The sequence below is a fragment of the Erythrolamprus reginae genome, chromosome 2 (genome assembly GCF_031021105.1).
Source record: "Erythrolamprus reginae isolate rEryReg1 chromosome 2, rEryReg1.hap1, whole genome shotgun sequence".
Lineage (NCBI taxonomy): Eukaryota > Metazoa > Chordata > Lepidosauria > Squamata > Dipsadidae > Erythrolamprus > Erythrolamprus reginae.
The window spans coordinates 268129565-268155532 of record NC_091951.1 but is presented as its reverse complement, the minus strand read 5'-3'; the positions used below and the strand labels follow the sequence as shown (position 1 = coordinate 268155532).

At 37.7% G+C, this 25968-nt stretch overlaps 1 protein-coding gene across 2 annotated transcripts in view; it reads right to left on the bottom strand.

Moving 5' to 3' along the window:
* PTPRD (protein tyrosine phosphatase receptor type D) overlaps positions 1–25968 on the bottom strand; it is a 450382-nt gene that overhangs the window by 73186 nt on the left and 351228 nt on the right. For both annotated transcript variants that reach the window (XM_070742569.1, XM_070742568.1), the window contains one exon: positions 6637–6760. In XM_070742569.1, coding sequence (XP_070598670.1) covers positions 6637–6760 — 124 coding nt within the window. The remainder of the gene's footprint in view (positions 1–6636; positions 6761–25968) is intronic.

Below are 25968 nucleotides of genomic sequence, written 5' to 3'. Positions count from 1 at the left end.
TTCTTTAAAATAGGCATGGTAGAATATATATGGCATTAACTCATTTTATTCTAGCAATAATTTGTGAGTGGAATAATGAAGTGTGTGTAATTCTATATTGATTTGATAGAAATAAGCATCACTAAACATGTGCTTCTTTTTGACTTGGTAAGTACAAGAACGATAATGAATTTTCAGTTAGGCAGAGAACATTATCCGTATCTCATACTGATATTCTGATGCTGGTACAGAATTAGCTTTTAGAGCCAATGCCATTTCATGTTAATTCCTGCTGTGTTCTAATGAAATATTTAATGAAAAATAGTTTTTTTTTTTAATTTAGAGACCTAAATCTACCATTAAAAGGATAAAATTAAATATGCATTCTAGGCTAAACATATTGGAAAAATTCCTCTTTAAAATTTCTCTATCAAACTAGCCATTTCTATGGTTACAGCAAAACAAATGCAGCTGTGAATTGAGTATAATAAAAGAGAGCACATATACAGTATATTCATCTTTGGATGTTTACTGTTTCTTTGGAAGTTAACAATAAAATATTAATGCTTTAAAAACATATATATGGTGTTATAACCCAGGCTTTAAAGATAGTATCGTATCCAGTTCTTGTAAAAAGGTATAGTATTTTAAAAATATAAAGGAACGTTTATAGCCTTAACATAAAACTCTTACAAACGGCCACCCAAAAATAAACCAAAGAAAAAGCGTAATATATCTAACTGTTTTTTAAGACATTGAATTAAAGAGTCTAAAATTAACTGTTCTCAAAATGACGGTATCAATGAGAATATGTCAGGGAAACTCAGGATGAAGAGTAATAATAATTTTGCTTCCATCAATGGCACAAGAAGAATACAATATCTGTAATTATCTCAATATATGTGTCAAAATTTGGTAGGTCCTTGGGACAAGTGTGGTGTATATATGAAGGTGTCACAAAGAATGTGAATTGCCTTTCCACCATGGCTCATGGGAATAATTTCACTGGCAGAACATAAACTTTTAGGCAAGTTATTTTAGATGCCCCACCAGATTGACCTGATGGGATGTAATATAGTGATGCAAGTTCTGAATTTGAAACAAGCATGTTTGAGATTCAGCACTTATTCAATCGGGTCTCTTTGGATAACCTTAAATAAGAGAGATTCTCAAAGCTGTAGTCAACTATAGTCCACTACATCTGGAGAAAACTAGTTTGGGATGGTATATAATAAACTATTCAGCATGTCAAGGATGGGTTAGGCATAATACAGATATTAAATGAAATCTGATTTCCAATTTAATACAACCTATAGTGGGATTAAGTGATTAAGAGTCACCAATTATTGTCAAACCACACAGATTTCCAGGATAAGGTCCATGCAAAAAGGAAGTCAAATATAGCATCTTTAAAAATAAAATGAAAAACTAGCTTACCAATACTTAGCTAAATATAACCCTGAATATTTTGAAAATAATTGAAGTTTGAAGGAACTTAAGTTTAGTGCTTTTTTAACCCTCAAAGTGGACCATAAATATTGAAACTGACAAATATTGGTAACAAAATGAGATGATAAATTATTTTGGGATCTGTCTGTCTGTCTGTCTATCTATCTATCTCTACCTGTCTACCTATCTATCCATCCATGTATGTGTGTATGTGTATATTATGTATGTATGTATGTACAGTGAAGGACCGCTAGTCTTACCTCCTACTGGTGCACCCTCTGAGGCCATTACAGGTGTGCCCGTCCCCGTCGGTGTGAGATTTGGCTTCTGCACATGCACAGCAATCAAAATCTAGTGTGAGGACACACACACGAGAGAGATTTTGGCAATTTTTGATATTTTTGTTTCCACGCATGTGCAGAAGCAAAAAACCTGCAAAAATGACTGAAAGCTCGCTCACGCGAGTGTCCCCATGTGATATTTTGCTTGGTATGCATGCGCAGAAGCAAAATCTCACATGAAGGCGTGTCAGGGGCGTGCAGCTGCGTATGCATCCCGGAATTTCCTACCAGGACGGAGCACCTGAGCGCACTTGCTTCTGCCCCCCACTGTCTATGTATGTATGTATGTGTGTGTGTATGTATGTATGTATGTGTATATGCATATATATGTATGTGCATATATATATATGTGTCTATATGTATATATGTGTGTCTATGTCTATGTCAGTGTGTCTGTCTGTCTTTCTATCTATCTTTCCTAACCTGGTATCCTCCAAGTAGGTGGCTTTTGTAAGGAAAGTCTTATATAAACAGAAGGATTATGGATGAGTTGGGAAATCACTGAGGTGACTGGGCATGTTTTCAGATTGAAGGGATTATATGTAAACTTGTATGGTGCAAACAGAGGGAAAACTGGAAAACTATAATATCAAACACTGATATTATTAAGCCACAAAAATGAAAAGCAGCTTACAAAGCATAATAAACTCAATTATGTTCCTGAATATTCTAAACCTTCTATTGCTATATTTTTACAACTACTGCAGATACTCTTATCAAGGACAGGACATTCAAAAGTTGATAAGGGAAAGCGCCAGTTAATCCAAATGAAATGATATTTGTACTTTAGAATTCGATAGGGAATAAAACTGACACTGATAAAGTGTCAGTTAAATGAGGCCTTATAGCTGAAAAATCTGTAATTACAGATAACCCTTCATTTACAATTGTCTGCTTAGAAACTGTTCGAAGTTAGGGTGGTGCTGAAAAAAAGTGATTAATTAACAGTACTCACACTTATAAATGATCCTTGTAGTTATGTGATCATGATTTGGGTGCTTGGTGACTTGCACCTATTTATGATAGGTGCAGCATTCTCTTTCCACTCTTTTTACAATTCTCAATGAACTTTTTTAAAAAAAAAACATTTGAATTTGAATTCAGTTACACCCGCTCTCTTTTTATGGCACTAAATTTCTTTTACTGCAGCAAATTTTAATTTTATTTATTTATTTGTCATACAAGTATAGAATTGAAGTTTTTATTAACATAAAAAAGTATAAGAAGGTAATAACAAGGCTAATAGGACAGAAGGACAGGGACAGTAGGAACAATAGTGCACTTATGTTTATGCTCATATAATAATGAGGACAATATTTTAAACAGACCACTACATTTTGCTAAGGTTAACCTGGTTAAACTGTAACCGTTCTGGATTATATTAGTGTACATATAAGCAAATTTATACATATTAACGAGTTTGGGGGGGAAATCTGATTTTTTTTGGGGGGGGGTAAAAAATGCTGGAAAATATTACTCACATCCTATGCTAAGCACATTGTGTACAAGTGTATTCCTAAGTTCTTTATCCACAGCCCACTTCTCTCTCTCTCTCATACTGTATGTATCAGTGATAGCGAACCTTTTCAGCACCAAGTGCCCAAAATGAAATGTGTATGGGCGCACGCACTGAAGGCTTGGAAATTCAAAGACCAGCTGGCTGGCGTGCACATGCGCACCTGGTTTTCTGATTCTGGTGAACATACGTGTGTTGGCCAGTTAATCTTCACACATGCTGGAGTCCCAGAAATCCGAAGACCAGCTGGCCAGCATACATGTGGGTGTCCGGTGCATGCATGCACACTGGTCTTTGGTGTGCCGAAGCACCGGAAACCCGCAGACCAGGTGGTCTGCATGTGCAGATACATACCAGAAACCAAAAGAGCAGCTGGCAACGGTGCGCATACCCAGAGAGAATTTGCATGCCACTTCTGGTTCACGTGTCATAGGTTCACCATCATGGATATAAATGATATATACACTGTCCATGCAGTACTACATGCAGTGTAATACTAGATAGATAGATAGATAGATAGATAGATAGATAGATAGATAGATAGATAGATAGATATCCATCCATCCATCCATCCATCCATCCATCCAGCCAGCCAGCCAGCCAGCCAGCCAGCCAGCCAGCGCTTGCATTGCTCTTTTAAAAAGTGCTTTGCTTATAAAGAAACCTTATTTTGCAGTAAAAAACCACAATGCAATGTTGCTCTTCTTTGTAGTCCTAAATCAGGATAGTCACCCTGTTCTGACTCAGATCTTACAAGGAGTTTTATTTATTTAGAAATGTTATTTGCTGCCTATCTGTTCCCCAATGACTCTGTGTGGCATAAAACATTATAGAAGACATTAAAATCATGGCACACAACAGATAAAATCATTCACAATTGCAAACCATTAAAACCAGACGGGAAAGACGGGAGACGGACATATAGGGGATGGGGAATTGGGATTAGGTTTTAATTGCTCAACGAGAATGAAATCCCTCCCCCCTGATGCGTCTCCAGATCTTAAGGCTCTTTTGAATTCACAGGTAGAGCCCTCCAGGCTAAATTCCTTGGCTGGCGGGATCCGCAGTATGTCCCCTCCACCAGAGTAGGAGGTACTAGACAGTCCCATTGGAGTGAGATGGTTCCTCATGGATCCATGCCATGCAGGCCTTTAAAAGTGATGACCAAAACCTTGAATTGCACCTGGAAGCAGACTGGTAACCAATGCTGCTTGCATCCACATTCCCCGTACCTTGCCCAAAGATACCATGATTGATGGTATCAAAGACTGCTGAGAGATCAAGGAGAGCAAGAATGCTTACACTATTCCTATCCACAGGTGAAACGCAGCTGGTTCTCACCGGTTCACCCAAACTGTTAGTAAATTGCTTAGTCAATTCAGAGAACCGATTAAAAATAAAATGCAAGAGAGTTCCCACCCTTCCCTTCAGTTAATAGCTCCATTTAACAGTTGCAGCTGAATTAAATCAACAGTTGCACACTGAATTAAATCAATAAACAACAGAAACTGCCAGGATTAGGACAAGTAAACCCATTAATCTCCCATCTAGGGATGGGATTAACCTTTTCCTTTCAGGAAGAAAGACAAGATTACAAACGTTTTCATTATAAAAAGTATTAAGTAACACTTCTGTGATCAGTTGATGCTCCCTGGAGTTTCCCAAGACCTTTTATAGCTGCTGCAATGTTGGCTACTTTTGTTTCTTCCTTCTTTAAAGATACAGGAGGGACAATGATGCAGCTTGATCGTACAGGCCATGAATTTGATGCATGTGAGGTCTAGCCAGCTGTATTGCTTCTGCTGTGAAGTATTCAATTTAGAACATAGAATAATAGAGTTTGAAGGGTCAATGGCTTTTGGCAGTATATCCAGGCTTTCAATTAGCCTGAGCAGCTGCTCTTAGTTTTTCTCTCAATTGCTGCATTTGATTTGGGGTTGTTTTACGTTTTATGCATTGTTTTAGTGGTTCCTGGCACTATCCTTTTGGGGTGTACTTCCCTCACTCATTTTTTAAAGCCTCTAGTCATGACAATATATTTCATTGGTTGATTGATCTCACCCTTAGGAAATTTCTCCTTAGTACTAGTTCTCTCTTTGGTTCTCTCTTTGGTTAGTTTCCGTCCATTGTTTCTTGTTCTGCCTTTTGGTGCTTTGGAAAATAGATTGAATTCCTCATTTTTGTAGGAATACCTCAAATTTCCTGGCAGAACAATTAATCAGTGGAAAAACTTGCCTCCAGAAGTTGTAAATGCTCCAACACTGGAAATTTTTAAGAAGAGATTGATAACAATTTGTCTGAAGTGGTGTAGGATTTCCTGCCTAAGCAGGGGGTTGGACTAGAAGATCTCCAAGATTCTTTCCAACTCTGTTATTCTATTCTATTTTAAATATTGGAACAGTGCTATTTTATTGTGAGTTGGACTAAGGAGAAATTTCCTAAGGATGAGATCAGTCAAGTTGGCCATGCCCACCCATTCAAATGGCCAAGCCATCCCCCCCCCAAAAAAATAGGGATTTTTTTTGAATTTCACCACTGTTCCTATCCCACCCTTGCCAGAGGTCATCAACAAGTGTTTCTGTTCCATAACCATACCTGAATCCTGACTGAAGATGTTTCATTGAGGACCTTCTGAAACTGCCAGACCACCACCTTTTCCAGAACCTTCCATAAAAATGGAAGATTGGAAACTGTATGAAAATTGTTCAAGCAGGTGGAATGAAGCATGGGTGTGTTCAAGCAGGAGGCAAACCAGTGCCTCCTTAAAAGGATCCAAAAATGTTCCCACCTAAAATGATATATTCAACACTGCTTGAATCCACTAGTCACAATCCTAGGAGCTTTTATTTCCCAGAAAAGACAAGGATCTAAGTGGCAGGAGGTAGCACTGATAGCAGTGAGGAGCCTCTTCACATCATCTGGACAAACAGGATCAAACTGTTCTCAGATCAAAGACCCCTCCCCAGGTCACAAAGACCTATCTCCTCTATAGGTTCAAACTAAGAATGAATCAATAAATTTCTCCACACGGCCCTGAAGATGATTGCACAAATCCCCTGATCCCAGGAGGAATTCTGATCCCAGGTTTCTGGACATGTACTGCTCATGCATGGAACAAATTCTAGTTTATAACAGCAGGTAGCTGAATCCAAACAGATCCCTTCAATGCAAATTGCCTTCATAGGAGTTGAACTGCTCTCTCAAATTTGGATTACTGCGATGGCTCAAATCTGAGATGTGAGATAGAACAGCCCAGTTTTGTGTTGCTCTAATTTTATATCCTAGATTTCTTTTTTCTTTTATAACTGGGCCTTTTTGTATGTTATTTTATCACTTATGTTTATTTCTTACCTTCTATTGCCGATAGAAGAACTCGAGAATGATCATAAGCAATGACGTTTGCATATCTGTTCTTTGGTTTATTCACTTCCAGGTTAGAGTGTTCCCATGTAAATTGCTGACCTGGGTCGATTGACTAGAAACAAAGAAATGGGGAAAAAGAAATGTTATTAATATGTTTTTAAAATAATGTTTCATAACAGATTTCCTTGTATTATATAGATTAAAACAGCATAAGAGATGCTTGATTTATTTTAAAAAATGGAATGATACGATATAAAGGAAAAATAAGAAAAATAAGATATGTAGAGAACAAATATTTATGCATGATATGTCAGTATGTATGATTGGTTTCTAAATTGGGTTTTTTTAAATTAACTTACATATTAGATTTGTTTACATTGTATTATTATTGCTGTTAGCCTCCCCAAGTCTGCGGAGAGGGGCGGCATACAAATCTGATAGATAAATAAATAAATAAATAAATAAATAAATAAATAAATAAATAAATAAATAAATATTTAGGCCACCAGAAATGCTGCTATAGAAGAGATGCTATTTTGGAAGGTTTTGTCAATGGTGAAGTAATGCCATTCAAAACAGTATATTCCAGTTTTAAGAAAAGAAATGCTTATGTAAAAACAGCTGGCATAAGAGACCTCTGGAATCCATTTGGTCAGGTAAGTAAATCTGGATGACATGTTTCCACTGGGTTAATATAACAACAATAAAAAGAACCTTGATATGTAAAAAATGCCCTGTGCTTATCTAATCTAATCAAATCTAATCTAATCATCTAACCTAACCTAATCTAACCTAACCTAATTTATATTGGTTCAGTTTTTCTCCACCTAAGATATAATCCAGCGCCCTCCTCCCAACTTTTTGGATTCCATGTACTGGTTCCAGGGGGAGGAGGAGATTTTCTTGCATTTCCTGGAATTCATACATGCACAGATGGGGCTTCACTCACTTGTGAAGCCCATTTCTTGACGGTCCAAAAACTGATGCCAGTCAATGACCCAGTTATGGGGACTCCTGCAAAGTTTATCTCTACTCTTCCCACTTAATAGAATTTCAGTCCAATGGAACAAAAGAGGTAATAGTAATTTGCATGCTGTTTTTAGTAAACAGAGAATATTTATGAAAATCCTAAATACACTTACTGGAAGATAATTGTCAATTAATTCAAGTAAACAAGAATTACAATGTTAATCATCCAAAAGGAAAATCAAAGATATTTGCTTATTATAGACAATAAAAGCTAAAACAGCAAGTTGCTGATTATCTTTGATTAGATTACATCAATATATTCAGACAACAATTATTTTTGTGAACATATGGAAAAAATGCCTTCTAAGGAACACAAGTGTTATATAGGCTTCATAATTAACCCTATTCATGCCCAGGAAAAATGTTTATTACAGGATGATATCTCAAGGGTTTGTACAAACAATAACAGAAGAACTTAAATCAGTGCTATGATCATGTTTTTGACATGGTCATATACATGGGACCAATATTACAAACAAATGTATTAAAAGATTACTGTTTTAATTTAGAGATAAGAAAGAGCTAAAATACTTGTAGTTCCTATTCTCTTAAATTTTACTACCTAATAATAAAAACTTATTTTTCCTATATAACAAAAGATTTTAATATTGAAATTGGAGAATACTGAAGCCCATTTTCTTGGCCTGGTCTTTCATCCAACACTTCCTCATATTGACTAACACAATTATTGTAAATAAAAAGCAACCTTTTTAGGCTGAGATCTGCTATAAACTTTTTCTCTGTCTTTAGTATTTTAATGAATTTATGGTACCTCCCTATTATAATGAAGATAGACCACATTTAAATTCTAATAGTGTTAAATCACTGATTAAGACTAACATCCAGCGTTTTCCTAGTTCCAGTAAAATATATTGGCACAGTATATTTGAAAGAAACCTTAATATTGATGTCATTAAATCGCCCATGTTTTCATTTATATTATGAGCCGCCCCGAGTTTTCGGAGAAGGGCGGCATATAAATCTAATAAATAAATAAATAAATAAATAAATAAATGGGGGGAGGCAGGAGGGCCAGCCTGACCCCCTCTCTCCAGCGCTTAGCTCCCGCTGGGCAAGAGGGCTTGGGAGGCAGGTTCTGCCGGCCACAGGACGATGGCGGGAAAGAGGGGCGGGGAGGACCAGCACCCCCATGCTTAATCCCGCCCCCAACCACACCCCTTTCCGCCCCCACTGGGCCATAGAAAAATTGTCTTGCTGAAACTGGTCCCTGGTGGAAAAAACGTTGGGGACCACTGATTTAAAGCACTTCAAGGAACAAAAATAAGTTTTATAGGGGATAAGAAAAATCCAAAAGCATCCCACCTACTATTTAATATCTACATGAAACCGCTGGGTGAGATCGTCCAAGGGCATGGGGTGAGGTATCAGCAGTACGCCGATGATACCCAGCTTTACATCTCCACCCCATGTGCAGTCAACGAAGCAGTGGAAGTGATGTGCCGGTGTCTGGAGGCTGTTGGGGTCTGGATGGGTGTCAACAGACTCAAACTCAACCCTGATTAGACGGAGTGGCTGTGGGTTCTGCCTCCCAAGGACAATTCCATCTGTCCGTCCATCACCCTGGGGGCGGAATTACTGACCCACTCAGAGAGGGTACGCAACTTGGGCGTCCTCCTCAATCCACAGCTCACATTATTGAAACATCTTTCACCTGTGGCGAGGGGGGCGTTTGCCCAGGTTCGCCTGGTGCACCAGTTGCAGCCCTATTTGGACCGGGAGTCATTGCTTACAGTCACTCACGGCCTCATCACCACGAGGTTCAACTACTGTAACGCTCTCTACCTGGGGCTACCTTTGAAGAGTATTCGGAAACTTCAGATCGTGCAGAATGCAGCTGCGAGAGCAATCATGGGCTTCCCTAGGTATGCCCATGTCACACCAACACTCCGCAGTCTGCATTGGTTGCCGATCAGTTTCCGGTCACAATTCAAAGTGTTGGTCATTACTTATAAAGCCCTTCATGGCACCGGACCAGGATATCTGCGAGACCGCCTTCTGCCGCATGAATCCCAGTGACCGGTTAGAGTTGGTCTTCTCCGGGTCCCGTCGACTAAACAATGCCGTCTGGCAGGACCCAGGGGAAGAGCCTTCTCTGTGGCGGCTCCGACCCTCTGGAATCAGCTCCCTCCAGAGATCAGGACTGCCCCCACCTTCCTTGCCTTTCGTAAACTCCTCAAAACCCACCTCGGTCGTCAAGTGTGGGAGAACTGAGACATCTCCCCCCGCCTATGTAATATTTGTGATAGGATTGCATGTATGTTTTTATATATTGGGGTTCCTTGTTTTTAGATTTTTAAATGCACTATTGTTATTTTTTAGATTTTAATTATTAGATTAGTTATTATGTATTGCCTTTATCACTGTTGTGAGCCGCCCCGAGTCTACGGAGAGGGGCGGCCTACAAGTCTAATAAATAATAATAATAATAATAATAATAATAATAATAATAATAATAATAATAATGCTAGGAGATAGCCTCAATAATACCAAGAATAAGGAAACACTTGCTCATATACTGTACACAATCTAGAACTAATGAACTTATAAACACATTGGATTAGCCTTTTAAAATCTTAGTTATAGCTAGATATACCGCATAATATAGAACCAAGCATTTACTGGTTTAACTTTAAGGGTGAAAAATAATAGCAATACAGTATACCTTCTGCTATCTGTTTCTATTTTTTTTTTTAGAATACAGAATATTCTTTATTGGCCAAATGTGAATGGACACACAAGAAATTTGTGTATGGTGTATAAGCTCTCAGAGTAAATACAAACAACAAAATAATAATTCATACTGTAGATCATAAATTATCTTATGATTTGACCTAATTTTTAAATGGTTTCATCTGTCCACAAAATGCTATAATAAGTGATTTCAATCAGTACATATTATATAATAGAATCTTAGTATTTTTTACCATGTAAAATAAAATGTCAGGACCTTAAAGAGTATAAAAAGAAAAATGAATATTTAACTACATATCTACAGATATGCACAGAGAGTTGAAAGGTCTGTTTTAATTTTTTTTCAAAAGAACCATGCTCAAAATATTTCAGGAGCAGTATTCTGATCGAACAAAATTTGAAAAAATTAAATTTCTACTTTGGGAGAAGTTAATATGCTAAAATAACATGCTACAAGCAGAAGTAAAACAGTTCTAATATGAAATAGGTAGTTGAGTTACAACAGTTCATTTAGTGACTGTTCAAAGTTATAAGGGCACTGTAAAAAAAGGCTTGCCCATTTTTCACAGTTAAGACCTTTGCAGCATCCCCATGACCATGTGATCAAAATCCAGATGCTTGGCAACTGGCTAAATATGACCATTGCTGTGTCCCAATGTCATGTGACACAGCAACGGTCACCCACTTTTGTGATCTTTTGACAAGCAAAGTCAATGGGCAAGACAGGGTTGCTAACTTATCAACTGCAGCGAATCACTTAAAATGGGCCAAAGCTCACTTAACAAATGTATCACTTAAAAAAAGAAATTTTGGGCTCAATTGTGATCATAGGTTGAGGACTATGTGTGTTACATATATTTATTATATACTTATTTATTGGACTTATATGCCGTCCCTGTCCATGGACTCGGGGCGGCTCACAACAATTCAGATAAAAAAGATACAATATAAAACATTCCTAAGCCAATTAATAAAATAATTACTTTTAAAAATATGTCTTAAAAACCTAGTAATTTAAAAACGAACAATTACATCAATACTGTCACATTCAATAAATTTACTGGGCAGATGCTAGGGTCTAGTGACCCCAGGCCTATCGACATAAGCGCATGTTCAAGTTCTTACGGAAGGTAAGGAGGGTGGGGGCAGTGCGAATCTCTGGGGGGAGTTGATTCCAGAGGGCTGGGACTCCTACAGAGAAGGCTCTTCCCCTAGGACCCGCCAAATTACATTGTCGACCTGGAGAAGGCCAACTCTGTGGGACCTGACCGGACACTGGGATTCATGCGGCATAAGGCAGTCCCGCAGGTAATCTAGTCCTATGCCATGTAGGGCTTTATAGGTCATAACCAACATCTATAAAGCCCTACATCAGTGGAACTGATTCATTACATACATCAAATAATAAAGGTTGCTATGATGGTTATGAACATCATACAGGAAATTGATATCAACATATCAAGAAGGACTACCTGTGTTACAGATGTCACTTCTGATAACTATTCTACAATAGTTATAAAACAATTAATTTGTAAATATCTTTTTGCCAGAAATAAGCATGGTTTGGTCAGGAATAAATATTGTCAGACTAATCATCTCATTCTTGTTTGGGTAACCTCTGAGGAAATTGTGAAAAATTCTGTAAGCCTCTTATAATTTTGGTAAGTGTGTACTGAGACATGAATAAAAATGGATTCAATTGTACTGTAAAAAAACCCAAACACCTGATAAACAGTGAGGTCTCAAGTGAGGTGGCCTACGGCTCTGTCCTCTTTAATATTTTTATTAATTACTTGGATGAAGAGGTGATGAGAATGATCATCAAATCTGCAGCTGATGAAAAACTGAATAAAACAGAAATCTTAAAAGTCAGAAATAAAATTCAAAATGATGTTTATAAACAAGAGAAGTGAATTGAAAATAATGAAATCAAATTAAAGAGATAAAAAGCGAACTTTTTCACTTGGGGGAAAAATAATCAAATGCAAAGGAAGATGACTAACTTACTTATACTTCTTATGAAAAAGGAAGATCTTGATTGCCACTGACAATGCCAGAGATGTACTGTGGCTGAAAAATATAACTTCAAGATCTGGAATACATCATTGTAGATGCAGGAAACAAAATAATGGATGCAAGATACAAGAAGGGAGATTGTGATTGAAAATCAGGAAAACTTCCTAATAATACGAGTACTTTGACAATGGAATCAATTACACCGAGAAGTGATAGGTTCTTCTCTGCTGGATACACTTAATGGAGGCTAGACAGCCATCTGTTGGGAGTTATTTAATTTGGATTCCTGTACTGAACAAGAAGTTATTCTCAATAGTCTCTTCCCATTTTAGATTTCTAGGTTTTCTGCCATAATGAAGAATAGTAAGTTGTAGCAAGCTCTTTGTTCCCCCTGTTCGCTTCCTTAAAATGCAAACATAGCCAAGAAAATGATTTTTAAAAGTTTAATTTAGAGAAATACATAACAATGGAAAGAAGAGTGAAACCCAGTTTTTATAGCTAGCGCCTATACAAACCACTGTCTTTTTACAGTTGGCCTGAAGCTCAAGTCATAAACAAAACAACACTGTTTTGCAAAGCTCAATAACTTAACAATGTTATCTGGAATGCACATGAGGTATATATATTTGCATTTTTCAAAGTGCATAATGCAGAAAGGGTAGCAAATACCTAGGTATAAACAATAACAAGCACAGGAGTGGCAGAATTAAATTAGAACTCAAAAATTCTAAAACTTCATTGAAAACAGCACAGGAAACTTATCTTCCAGGCAAACAATATTTGTCCAAGTGAATCTCAAATGCATCTCACTGAATGCATGCTTAAAAGGCGCTCTCTCTTACAACTCACCTCCTTCTGCTATTTGGCTATAGCCAATGTCAGCTGGCATGGAATTTGCCCCTGCTGTTTTATTGGCAAATCTACTTTCCAAATCTCAAAAATGTGAAGAAATTAAAATAACAAGCTAATTTGGAAGAAAATGCCCTCTGAAAGACATAAATGCTGTCTATCCAAGAATACTGAATATGATGCATTTGGTATATCTGTAAAATTCAAATGGAGTAGCTTACTCAGGCATTCTTTTTCTGAATAAAATAAATACTTAGGGGAAGTAAAGCAAAGTCTGATGGAAATAAATTTATGTTTTCTATCTGCACCCAATGTTAATAGAAGGATGAATTCTGGTTTGAAGCAAAGCCAATTTCCCATTAAAAAAATATCACAGGAAATCTAGAAGTAGTTAAGATGTACAAAGTATTGCAACTTTAACCTAATCAGACCTGATCTGAGATGTTCTAGGCATTGCAACTGAAACAGACATCTAGTGGGATATATCCTTTGTCTTTCCCAGCTCTTGTTCTATGGAGCGTGAACTCCAGACAGTTAACATGCTTAACATTCCTTTCTCCACCTAGTCTTTCATGCCTAGACTGGGACCAGAACTCACAGTCTCCTGGTTTGTAGCCATGTGTCTTAACCACAAGATCAAACTGGCTGCTTTTTCAATGTTGTCTTGTTATTTTAAGTAGTTATTAACAATAGAAGCCTTTTGGTTGCAAGAAATTACATGAATGTAGTCCTCAGGAGTCAAGATTGACTCAAGGGAGTCTTTCTCTTTATTACGTAAAAATGCAATGACAAGTATTAATTATCTCCATCTTCAAAAACAAGAACTGATTAGTGCTGTGTTGAACAGAAAGCACTACAAAGGACCACGTGGCAAATAGGAAGTTTTTAATTAAAAGAGAGAATGCCTTTGCCAAATGGGAATTAATTCTGAATAAGTATTCTAGAAAGATTTTGGCTAGGGCTACTGCAGGGTAAATGCAACTAATTTGGTTTCCAGATTATTACAAAAAATTTTCAGCATTTTTAAAACTGTGTAATGGCATGGAGAGAAATTACCAGTAATTATGAGATTCAAATAATTCTATCCCATAATTTTCACATTTTGGGGGGGGGGTAATTATTTTCATGCTAATCAGTGTTTTATCACAGTGTGGTATCTCTGTTATTTTGTATGTTTGAATGGTTGAAGTGACCTCAGAAACAGCAATTGTATAGCTAAGATTGGAAGGCCAAGGGTACACAAATAAATAATTGGTCATGCTATTGATGTTTAATTACCCTGTTTCCCCCAAAATAAGACATCCCCTCAATTATAAGCCCAATCGGGCATTTGAGTGCATGGCAATAAGGCCAAGCACTTATTTTAGGGTTCAAAAAATAGAAGACAGGGTCTTATTTAAGGGGAAACAAGGTATTTATACATGGACTTGCACATCACATTCCAAAAACAAAACCAATCCACCAGTTAACCAGGCAATCTTAATTGACCAGGACAGCAATCTGGGGAAGCTTATGTACAAAAGAAAATATTATTATTACAGTGACCCTTAAGCTATTGGTGCCAAAATGTTGGCCTAAATTCTTAGATTGATTTAGCCTAGATATGATTTCCAAATATGCCTCAAGCCCAGCTATAAACAAATCTACTAAGAGTTAAGAGATAGCTTTCTATCCTGAAATGATGATTAAAAATAAAGGTGTATCTAACTGGCTTATTCTTTGTATCTCTGACTGTCTGTATGTCTATAACACAAAAGCAATTTAAATTAAAAACAATATGAGGAAATATCTTATTTTCTGCCATATATCTTAAAAAACATATTTTGTTTTTCCACATTTTTTCCTCCCATTCAGCACTTTTTCTTGAAATTAAATGGTTCAATAAAGCTTTAATTACATGGAATTATATTGACTATCTGTTTGTTTTGATTATTTGAATGTATATATTCTCAAATTCAAAATTTGAGAATATATATATATATATTATCAAACTAACCTTTGATGTCAAATACACTAGAGCCTTTTAAGGTACACCAAACAGTCTTTTAAGCAATAATCCTAGTAAAATAAATTAAGAATTCTTCATATATAAGTTTCAAAGTTTTGGAATATACCATAATTTAACAGCACATTAACATCTTGAAATACTAATCCCCTTACCAAAACCAGGTCTATCACACTAAGAATGCTTAAACAGGGTAGATCCATGACAAATGAACAAATTCTACGTAAAAGTATTTTTAAATCTGTTACACAAGAAGGCATGTAACTACCTCATTTGAATAACTGATACTGAATGAATCCAATATACCCAAATAGACTTTTTTGAAGTATTAGTTTTCTGATCAGGACATATTTCTCATGTTTTTAAGTATATGAACGCTGACATTAAAATAGGAACCTCTCATTTTATTAGGCATACTCAAAATCCGTAATTGCATCGTCCAAAATAACATAGTACAATGCATTGCTGCAAATTTCCAGAAAGTCTGAAAAAAGAGAATTCATATAAAGACCCTGTCACAAGGTCTTTCATTGTAGTTTGTCTTATCCATGTGTCATGTGAAGGCTTCAGAACTCTGTATACAATGCACCTTGATCCCACAACTGAAAAACGGATCTAGCAACTGTTTCCTTAAACTATCAAATGTTGACCATCCAATGTAATAGCTAAACTGTTATTTTAAAAAGGACTCTGTCCAATATTAGACCATTCTAATAAGAGAGTTCTTATTGCTTGTCTGTTATGCTATTAGACAAATATAATCATATACTGTGCCATATAATGTCTCTTTGTATCAGAAATAATTGAAATCCCTGGATAACTTTTTATGCTGCTCCCATTGGTAAAATGATATACAATTACTACATTTCTGGATGATTTAAAAGTTTATTTATTTATTTATTTTGTCCAATACACAATGAGAGTTTTAGTGGGTATATATCTATATACACATAGTAAAATACATGATGAAGGTTATGGAGGAGATACTCATAGTAAAATATATCTAAGAAATAATAGAAAAGAAGATATAGTAATAGAACATATCAATGAAAGAATAGAAGAAGAGATATAGGAATAGAAGAAAGGTATAGGAGATATAGGAGAGCAATAGCACAGGGGACGGAAGGCACTCTAGTGCACTTGTACTCGCCCCTTACTGACCTCTTAGGAATCTGGATAGGTCAACCGTAGATAATCTAAGGGTAAAGTGTTGGGGGTTTGGGGATGACACTATGGAGTCCGGTAATAAGTTCCATGCTTCGACAACTCGGTTACTGAAGTCATATTTTTTACAGTCAAGTTTGGAGTGGTTAATATTAAGTTTAAATCTGTTGTGTGCTCTTGTGTTGTTATGGTTGAAGCTGAAGTAGTCGCCGACAGGCAGGACATTGCAGCATATGATCTTGTGGGCAATACTTAGATCTTGCTTAAGGCGTCTTAGTTCTCAACTTTCTAGGACCAGGATTGCCATTTTCTTTTTCTGACAAGAACCCTGGTTTTACAAAATAATAAAATTTGTTTCTGGGACTGTTGAATCATTGACAAGAAGCTTAGTTTTTGTTATAAATGGGTTACTTGTTTTCAAAAATGTTTGAAAACTTGTCAACTTTTATGCAAACTCATTAAGACATTATGCATTCACTGATAATTTTGTTTTCCCTTTTTCTTCCATTCTGGTAGGATCCTCATGTTCCAACAAAGATCCTTCTAGGGAGAGAAAACTAATCTACATCGCATCAATCCAAATAATCATCCTGGAACAAATATATATATATATTGGCTGAAAAATTCTACAATGTGAAACAATGTGAATGATTTAAATGAAGGGCACTTAAATAAAATTCCTAGTAGATGCATTCTGAAAGCCCCTGTTCAATAAAACTATCATTAGCAATCAGAATTCTTCAGAAAATTTAGTTGTAAACCCCTGGAACTATGGTAATTTCTTTGAAAAATTATTTGCAACACTATTATGACTTTTCATCTTCTCACTTCCAATTTCTAAGCTTTTGGAAAATTTTGGCAAAAACACTGCATGGGAAGGAGGGCACTTTTTTTTTCATCTTTGAATTACCTAGATATTTTATTGGTTTTAGAACTGAATTGCTAAGCACTGCAACCATTTGCCTGTTCTACACTAAGAAACATTTTCAGTTTAATAGGGATTAGAAAACTGCCTTAGGGGAGAGAAAACATGAACAAATGAAGTCCAGTACAGCAGCAAGGCAGAGATATACATCAGATCTACTAACCAACTGAGAAGTGAAAGAAAATTTAACTTAATCAGGATAAAGGAAATCAACATCATTGTTTACCCAAAACTATCCATTTCATGAATAGTTTCATCTCCATGTTGTTTTCAAATAAAAGTTTTGAAGACTGTTTTATACCATAGAGGTCTTGGGATCAAGTAGAAAAAAATCAGTCTATCTATCGATCTGCCTGAGATGTTAGAGCAGGGGTGTCAAACTCAAGACCCGGGGCCAGAACCTTAGACCTGTGAGGTGCTTAGATCTGGCCTGCAGGACTGTCCTGGAAACTGCAAAGGACCGGTTTGCAGTACCTCTGCCACAGGAAAAATGGGAAGGCCGCGGGAAGCTCTCCTGAGCTCCGTTTTCATTGGCAGAGGGTTGTAGGAAGCCGTTGCAGCCGAAAATGGAGTTTGGGGGTCTGTTTTGGCTGGCAGAGTACTTGGGCCACCAGAGGCATCCCCGACATGCCCACCCTGGCTACACCTACACTGGCTCCCCAAAGTAAAACACAACCCTGATGTGGCCCTCAATGAAATTGTGTTTCATTAAAAATTATACATCAAGAAAAATGTCCAACTAAAACAACGTGTAAAACCAGTAAACTACGACATGAATCATAATATCAAATTGAAACGATAAACTGTAAACATCGATCGACAACAATTTTGAACTACAAAGAAACTGAATGAACAAACCCTAAAACCACTGATAAATGTTGGCACTAGCAACTACGTCAAATACATATGGATAAAACTTCAGGAAAATCTACACCACCTATATGCTTAAACCACAGGCCGCAAAACATGGAAGCCCCAGCTCTAACGCTGGCTCTCCACACTCTTCTTACTACTCTTTTCTTGCTCTATTTTTCTATCCTTCCTCCTCTTGTATTTCATTCCTTTCTTCCTAAATCCCTTTCCCTTTCTTCCTTTCTCCTTCCCTACTCATGCATGCTATATAAGTAAACTATAATTACTATAATGTACATTATATATATTCCCTGTTTTTAATGTATATATCTAATAAACATATTTAAAAAAAGGAAATTGTGTTTGATAATCCTGTGCTAGAGCAAATAATTATCAGTAAGTGCTATACCAGACCCAAGAACAATCAGGCTAAAAGAGAACCCATGACCCAGGAAGATTTGATACTTCTAGAAAAACTGTTCCAAAATCGATTTTAAGATGTACAATCTTCAGAAAAAGAAAAATCCAGCAACTGATCCATCCCAGTTAGATGGCACTCAGAGTGGTTCTGTCTAAAGAGATACTATACGTAGGAACCCCAAATCTGAAATCTGATACATCTCAAAGTTCCAGCCCTATATTTCTCTACATGGTAGCAGCAGCTCTGCTTAGATCTGAGAGGTTGTAGATTAGAAGTTAATCTAAAAATGTTATGGAGACTGCTTCAGCCCCTACTCCACATGTCTTGCTTTACAACATTTGCCAGGTTACTCATTCTTAACCATTACACCACATTACTTTTTGAGGAAGACCCCAAATAGTTGAAGTTCATCAGTCTACTCTAAAGCAATCCTAAGCACCAGCAAGCATACTTCTTTGAGCACTTCCCAAAGTAAAGGTTTTCTATGCCTCAAGAAAAACCAATGAAGTTTTACAATCAGAACTCTACTTCTAACCTTCCAGTTGGGAGAAGTTGACAATTTACTTGTAGCATTGTACTGTCTCTACATCAAAATTAAGGCATCTTATTCTCTCAATGGTATTAAAAAAAACATTTCCTGCTGCCAATTGCATGAACAATATAAATGAAACACCATTTAAGCTCCAAGAATTTAATTGCATTTTAATATCACAACTTCGCAAAGGAATCAATTTAAACTTAATCCAAAATTATACTTAATTTTTACGATAAAACCAAAATGTAAAGTATACAGAATTTTAGATAATATTTATAAATAACATTTGTTATGCACACATATCTAGTTGGGCAGTCTGCCCTTTACTTGCACTATAGCACAAGAGTAAAATTAGAGGATTTGTTTCTTGATTTCTCCTGGGAGAGGGGTCACAAACTAAGTAAAGTTCTCTCTACATACAAAAAAACTACTACACTGTGCAGATTGTTATGCTACATTTTTCTTTCTGATGCTGTGCTTTATATTTGCAAGGAAAAGCATTTATTTAAACAACTATCAACAAATGGCTTCATGTAGAGTTAGGAAAATACAACAGCACTCAATATTGCTGAAATGCAAGTAACTTTTGGAAGAAGAGTGTTCTCCACATCACGCTATAAAAGGAACAAAATAATAAAGGTGTTGGTAAATGTCAAAATGAATAGATGGTGAGGAACTGGAAAATCATTAACTACCAATGAAAATGAGTAATTTGACCCTCTTTTACTAGTGTCAGCTATCGCTATGCGAATTTCATCTTTCAGATGAATCCATAACAAGATGCTATTTTCTATTCAGGAAAGTTGCCAATTGCTTGAGATCTGCATAGTGCATTAGCCAAACATGAATGCTAAATACTCGAATGCTAATACATTCTCATGGCAGGTTGCCAACAGAATTTCATTTTTCTCCTATGTTAAGCCTTGAGCATCAGGAAGTAAAAGGTGACTTATGAGAGGGGATTGTATTTCTCATGCTTACAAATCTGGCAAGGTTGACCATAGTGAGCATAATAATACAAAGTATCAGTGTTTATTCATCAGTCTAAGGCCTATTAAAAATTTCAGGAAGGTTATCAGCACATCATTCTTCTATTTAGGTAAAGATGTTTGCTACTCTATTCAGCATTTTTATTCAAAGGTTTGGAAAAACAACATTCACAGAAAGGGAAGATAGCAGTGATCTGAATACATTAGCATTTATATTCTACAAGAATACAAACGTTTTCATGTAAAATCCTCATCTTACCCTTTTAGATTTTCTCTTTTACAAGAGTAAAAAGCAAAAGGACTCCTAAGACAATCAGCCCATTTTCCAACAGGTAAGAATATTCAAGCATAACAACCAGAACCAAGGTAAGAACCCAATATTGGCTCAATTTTATTGCAGAATACTATGTATATCTGGGAGGTGAGTTTTTCTAAAATTAATGAAATTACTCCTAAAGTATACTAAAAATTAAATGTTCATGTACCCATCAGAATTTTGTTGCATACCAAGGCAGACAAGAAATAGCAGGAGATAACTGCTGTTAGCAGAAGAAGAAAGGAAAGGCTATTAGCCTTTCAAATCAGGGCACCAGGATTTTCTAGACCTTCAGAGCATTTTCTTTCTTGTGGGCTGACTCCAGTTCCTGGAATTTATTACGGTACATTACTCCAATGTGCAATGTAGACTAGCCTCCTTGTGGTGCACTCCAGGCAATGGGTCACAACTAAACAGTCTACCTACCCATTCTGGCTACTGGACCTCACAAGGGTCTCCCATCAAGAAGTAGCAGCATGAATAAAACAAAATAATGCTGTATTCTGTTGTGCCATACAAACTCAATCAACCAATCAATCAAGGGAAGAGTAACTTTTCTGGTTCAATGACCATACTGATTAGCTAACTGTACAGAAAGCCATTATATATGCATGCATGCATTCATGCATGTATGCATTAACATATGCAATGTATAGAAGAAACAATGAGGCCTTTATTCTTCCAGGAGCTCTAAATTGTTGGTTACCCATTACTGTTTGTTTGTTTATTTATTGGATTTCTATATTTATGGTAGACAACTAGCCATATTAACGACTAGTGGGGGAATCCTTTCTTTCTTTCTTTAGAAACTTCTGTTCACATCAATCAACAACACCCCCCCCCCAATTTTTTTTATCAGGATTGCTGGATAAATAGGAAGCAATGAGGCTTCCATCTTACTGCAAAATGATACTGGAATACAGTGGTACCTCATGATACGAACCCCTCGCCATACGAACAATCCGAGATACGAACCCGGGGTTCAGAAATTTTTTGCCTCTTCTTCCGAACTTTTTCCGTCTTATGAACCCGCCTCTGCTGCCGAGAAGCCCCGCCGCCCGGCTGTCACTTTTTGAAACAGCCAGGGGACTTCTCGTCGTCCTCCCGAACCCGAACGCCAAACCCGAACTTTTGCCAAACTTCCGGGTTTGGCGTTCGGGAGGCCGCCGAGAAGCCCCCCGGCTGTTTCAAAAGATGACAGCCAAGCGGCGAGGCTTCTCGGCGGCCTCCCGAACGCCGAACCCGGAAGTTCGGCAAAAGTTCGGGTGGCCGAGAAGGCCCGCCGCCCGGCTGTCGCTTTTTGAAACAGACGGGGGGCTTCTCGGCGGCCTCCCGAACCCGAACGCCAAACCCGAACTTCCGGGTTCGGTGTTCGGGAGGCTGCCGAGAAGCCCCCTGGCTGTTTCAAAAGACGACAGCTGGGCGGCAGAGCTTCTCGGCGTCCTCCCGAACGCCGAACCCGGAAGTTTGGCAAAGTTCGGGTTTGGCGTTCGGGTTCGGGAGGACGCCGAGAAGCCCCCCTGGCTGTTTCAAAAGGTGACAGCCGGGCGGCAGGGCTTCTTGGTGGCCATCTGAACCCCAACTTTTGCCAAACCTCCAGGTTTGGCATTGGGAGAACGCTGAGAAGCACCTGGCTGTTTCAAAAGGTGACACCCGAGCGTTATTTTTTTGTGTTATTTTTTCTTTCACACATTAATTCATTTTACATTGTTTCCTATGGGAAACAATGTTTCGTCTTACGAGCTTTTTGCCTTACGAACCTCCCCCGGGAACCAATTAGGTTCGTAAGACGAGGTATTACTGTACTGTATTTTTTGGAGTATAAGACACACCCTTTTACTCCCCCAAAAGAGGGTGAAAATGTGGGTGCGTCTTATACACAGAATGTAGCTCCTCCCAGCAATTTATCTCTTTGCAGCAAGAAGCCCAGAGCCTGATTAGCACAAACCACTGATTATATGCTCCCGACTCTCAGCTGATTGATTGAAGTTGCAGGCAGGCCCAAAGGCTAAAATGAAAGTGAAACTAAAGCTGCATGGAGACAAATTGCTGGCAAGAAGAGGCAGGGAAGAATTTTATTTTCTTGTGCTAATAAGACTGTGCTGAAACTGGCTGTTGTTTGCTGCAAGGAGCTAAGTCAATAACTATAAATGCCTATAGAATGTTCAAATTATATTAGACTTATTTTTTAAAGACTGTTTTATTATTGTTCTAGACATCTTAACAAAATGAAGAAGCTTTTTAAAATAAATGCTTGATCTGAAGAGGCCCAGTATCTTCTTTTAAATAGCAGAGAATACTTCCACATCAATTTTAAAGATCTGTATAATCTGAAATGTAGCAGTGGTCCTGTTTAATATTAAGATAAGCAGCTGAGTTAAACCCTGATTTAGTCATGCTTGGAGTAGATCTATTTAAATAATTGGGAGGAGTAGTGTAACTACATTTAAGAAAACTTGCTGGCATTAATATATGCCATAATTTATATTTCTTCAATCTTTGCTATTTCTATGGGTCAGATACACATGCAAAAAAATACACAGCAGACAGTGTATTTTATCTCTGCTGTTTGCTTTTTGCAAATTGCTGGGAGACAGAGGCAGATTTGTTTTTTTCTTGTTTTCCTCTCCCAAAACTAGGGTGCATCTTATACTCTGAAAAATATAGTAGTTAGATGGCTTGTGAAGAACAAAGCTGATGATGGTAACTTAGTGTGTGGCTTTTTGGTATTCCGGAAACCAGTGTTTTTCAACCAGGGTTCTGTGGAACCCAAGGGTTCCGCAAGGGCAAGCCAAGAGTTCCACGACTTAATAAGAAAGCAAGGCAAGGCAGTTCCCCCCTTCAATACCACCCGCTTCTGCAACGGGGCAGCTTCTTCCTCCGTCCAGCAGATCAATCATGATTAGCAGCAGCAGCTGCCAAGCAGGAGGAGGAATGGCAGCGGCAATTGGTGCCGACAGCAGCAACAGCACCCCTCTAGCCCCTCACTACGGGCTAGAGGGGCGCTACCGGCTAGAGGGGCACAGGGCCAAAGCATAGGCTGCAGCAGGAGGAGGACGAGGACGAGGCGGGAGCGGTTGCCTCTCTAGCACATCCGACGCAGAGCTTACCAGTCCAGGGCTGAGGCACGCCAGGCAGCTCAAGGTTCTCTCCCGCTCCTCCTCATGCCTCCTTCCTGTGTCTGTGTACACGCCACCACACTCGTCCAAGCGGCCAACTCGTTATCTCCTTTTTCCCTGCACAGGGCACTATAAGAGAGTGTGCCCTACTACTCCCCTCATGCTCAGGGCCTGAGAGGGCAGGAGAAGCAGAAGGCGTCTGCTCTGGCTTTGCTTTCATTCTGGCCCACCCACCAGCCCCCGTAGCTGTCAAAAAATGGGGAGGGAAAGCAGGTGGAATGGAGCGAACGGCCTCCACTTATTGCCCTGTTCAGGCTGGAAACTCCCAGTGAGGGTACGTGGCGCAGCCTCTCTCTCTCCCTCTCCCTCTCTCTGCTACTCCACAGCCACAGACCCCCATGCGGTAGCAGCACTTGCTGATTCTGCCTCCATCCTCTAAGGCTGCATTACTATTACTATTAGTCTTCTCATCATTCCTATCACTGATTTCCCACTTATGACTATGACTGTAACTTGTTGTTCGTATCCTTATGATTTATATTGACTGTTTCTTGATTGCTTATTTGACCCCTATGACAATCATTAAGTGTTGTACCTCATGATTCTTGACAAATGTATCTTTTTTATGTACATTGGAGCATATGCACCAAAGACAAATTCCTTGTGTGTCCAATCACACCTGGCTAATAAAAGAATTATATTTCAGCTTCAGGATGTACAACTTAATTCAGTGTTTTTCAACCAGGGTTCCACCAGAAATCTGACGACACCAAAGGGTTCCCCTGAAGAAAAAAGGTTGAAAAACACTGCTCTAGATGCTAATAGAGAATAGATTACTTTTGAACAAGTGTTAGGAATTTACAATAGAAAATTTTTATCTGAGGCAGATGCTGGTTTTTTTCCAATTCAATATTCTCTACTACACTAACTTTGCTGCCTAAGGTTTTACAGAAATATTTTTTTCTAATTCGGTAGAACTTAGCTTGGGACTTTCTTGCCTTTTACCCTATGATTGAACCACATCAATTCCAGCTTAAGTGGTAGGATCATTCAACTACTGACTGAAGGATACAATACTTCATTTTCTACAGAGCATCTTATTCATCAAGGCCTGTTTAAAAAAGAAAAACCTGAAATCATACACTGCAGCCATACAAATCCTAACTATAGAAAACTACACTCAACAGCATTCTTCACGAATTTAATAGTACAGCAGGTTCAATCCGTCATCCTGACATGATATACTGCATAGCCATTACTGAAAGGCTTCTGTAATTAAAACTCAAAAGAAAAGTCACTCTTACATTCTTATTTTATTTTCATAGCGGGCAAGAAAACTATTTAGAAATGAATAGGTACCTGCAACATGTTCATATACTCCATATCATAATTACAAAACGAACAATAGTGCAATTGTTTATTGGTCATTTTAATTGTTTGTTAATCATGACGTCTTGCTGCCCAATGGAGTCTGGGAATGATGTTTATTTTACTTCGTGTATTTGCAATGTGCTTTAAAACAGCCTTTAGCTATTTAGGCTGATATTTTTAGTTGATTTAATTTAAGATACTTTGGGGAAAAAATCTTTTAAACAACTAGAAAATTTCTGATTTATATATATATGAAACTGAATACTTCATGCCATTTTCCCCACCTGCTAGGTTGCATTTCATTCCATTCCATTGCAGCTTATTCTGTTCAGGAATAAAAAGCCTGCAACAGAGATCAGGAAAAATGACCTGAAGTATGCATATTTCTTTAGATCCAAATCCATTTTTTTCCAACAGACTCCTTTATAGCTGATGGAAAAATGGAGTATAGATTGGGAGGGCTGTATCTATAACTATTGCATAGAATGGTTGCAAGAAATGAACTGAAGAGATCTGCTTTAGGTTATTAAGCTGCTTAGGTTGGCTAATTAGTGCTTCAAAATAAAACCTCAAAATGTAATTCACTTAGTAAATTATTTATGTCATCCATCACAAATCTGATGATTCAGTAATTGACGCTGACAAATTTTAGTAAATCTACTAGGGTTACAAGAGTTTGGTGCAGAGCCAGGAACATAATTTCACCTTCACCAATATTAAATGTTAACGCAAAGAACTGCTTTAATGGACAGCTCAAAACTGGATGAGCAGAGCCATTAAAATGATGTACTGCAGCCTGGCAGCTAGGTTAATGCATACTTTTTCCTTATGTTTCAGTCTCCCTGGGCCAGTTCACATACTCACTTATTCTTTTCAGAGTGGTGTAAAAGGCGCATGGGAGCTTTTGCGAGGAAAAAAATCTGTAGGTTACACCTTTTGCATACAGGTATTACAATGAACTTACCTTATGTACAAAGCAATCTGTCTATTTGAGAACAAAATGGAGACTATATTAAC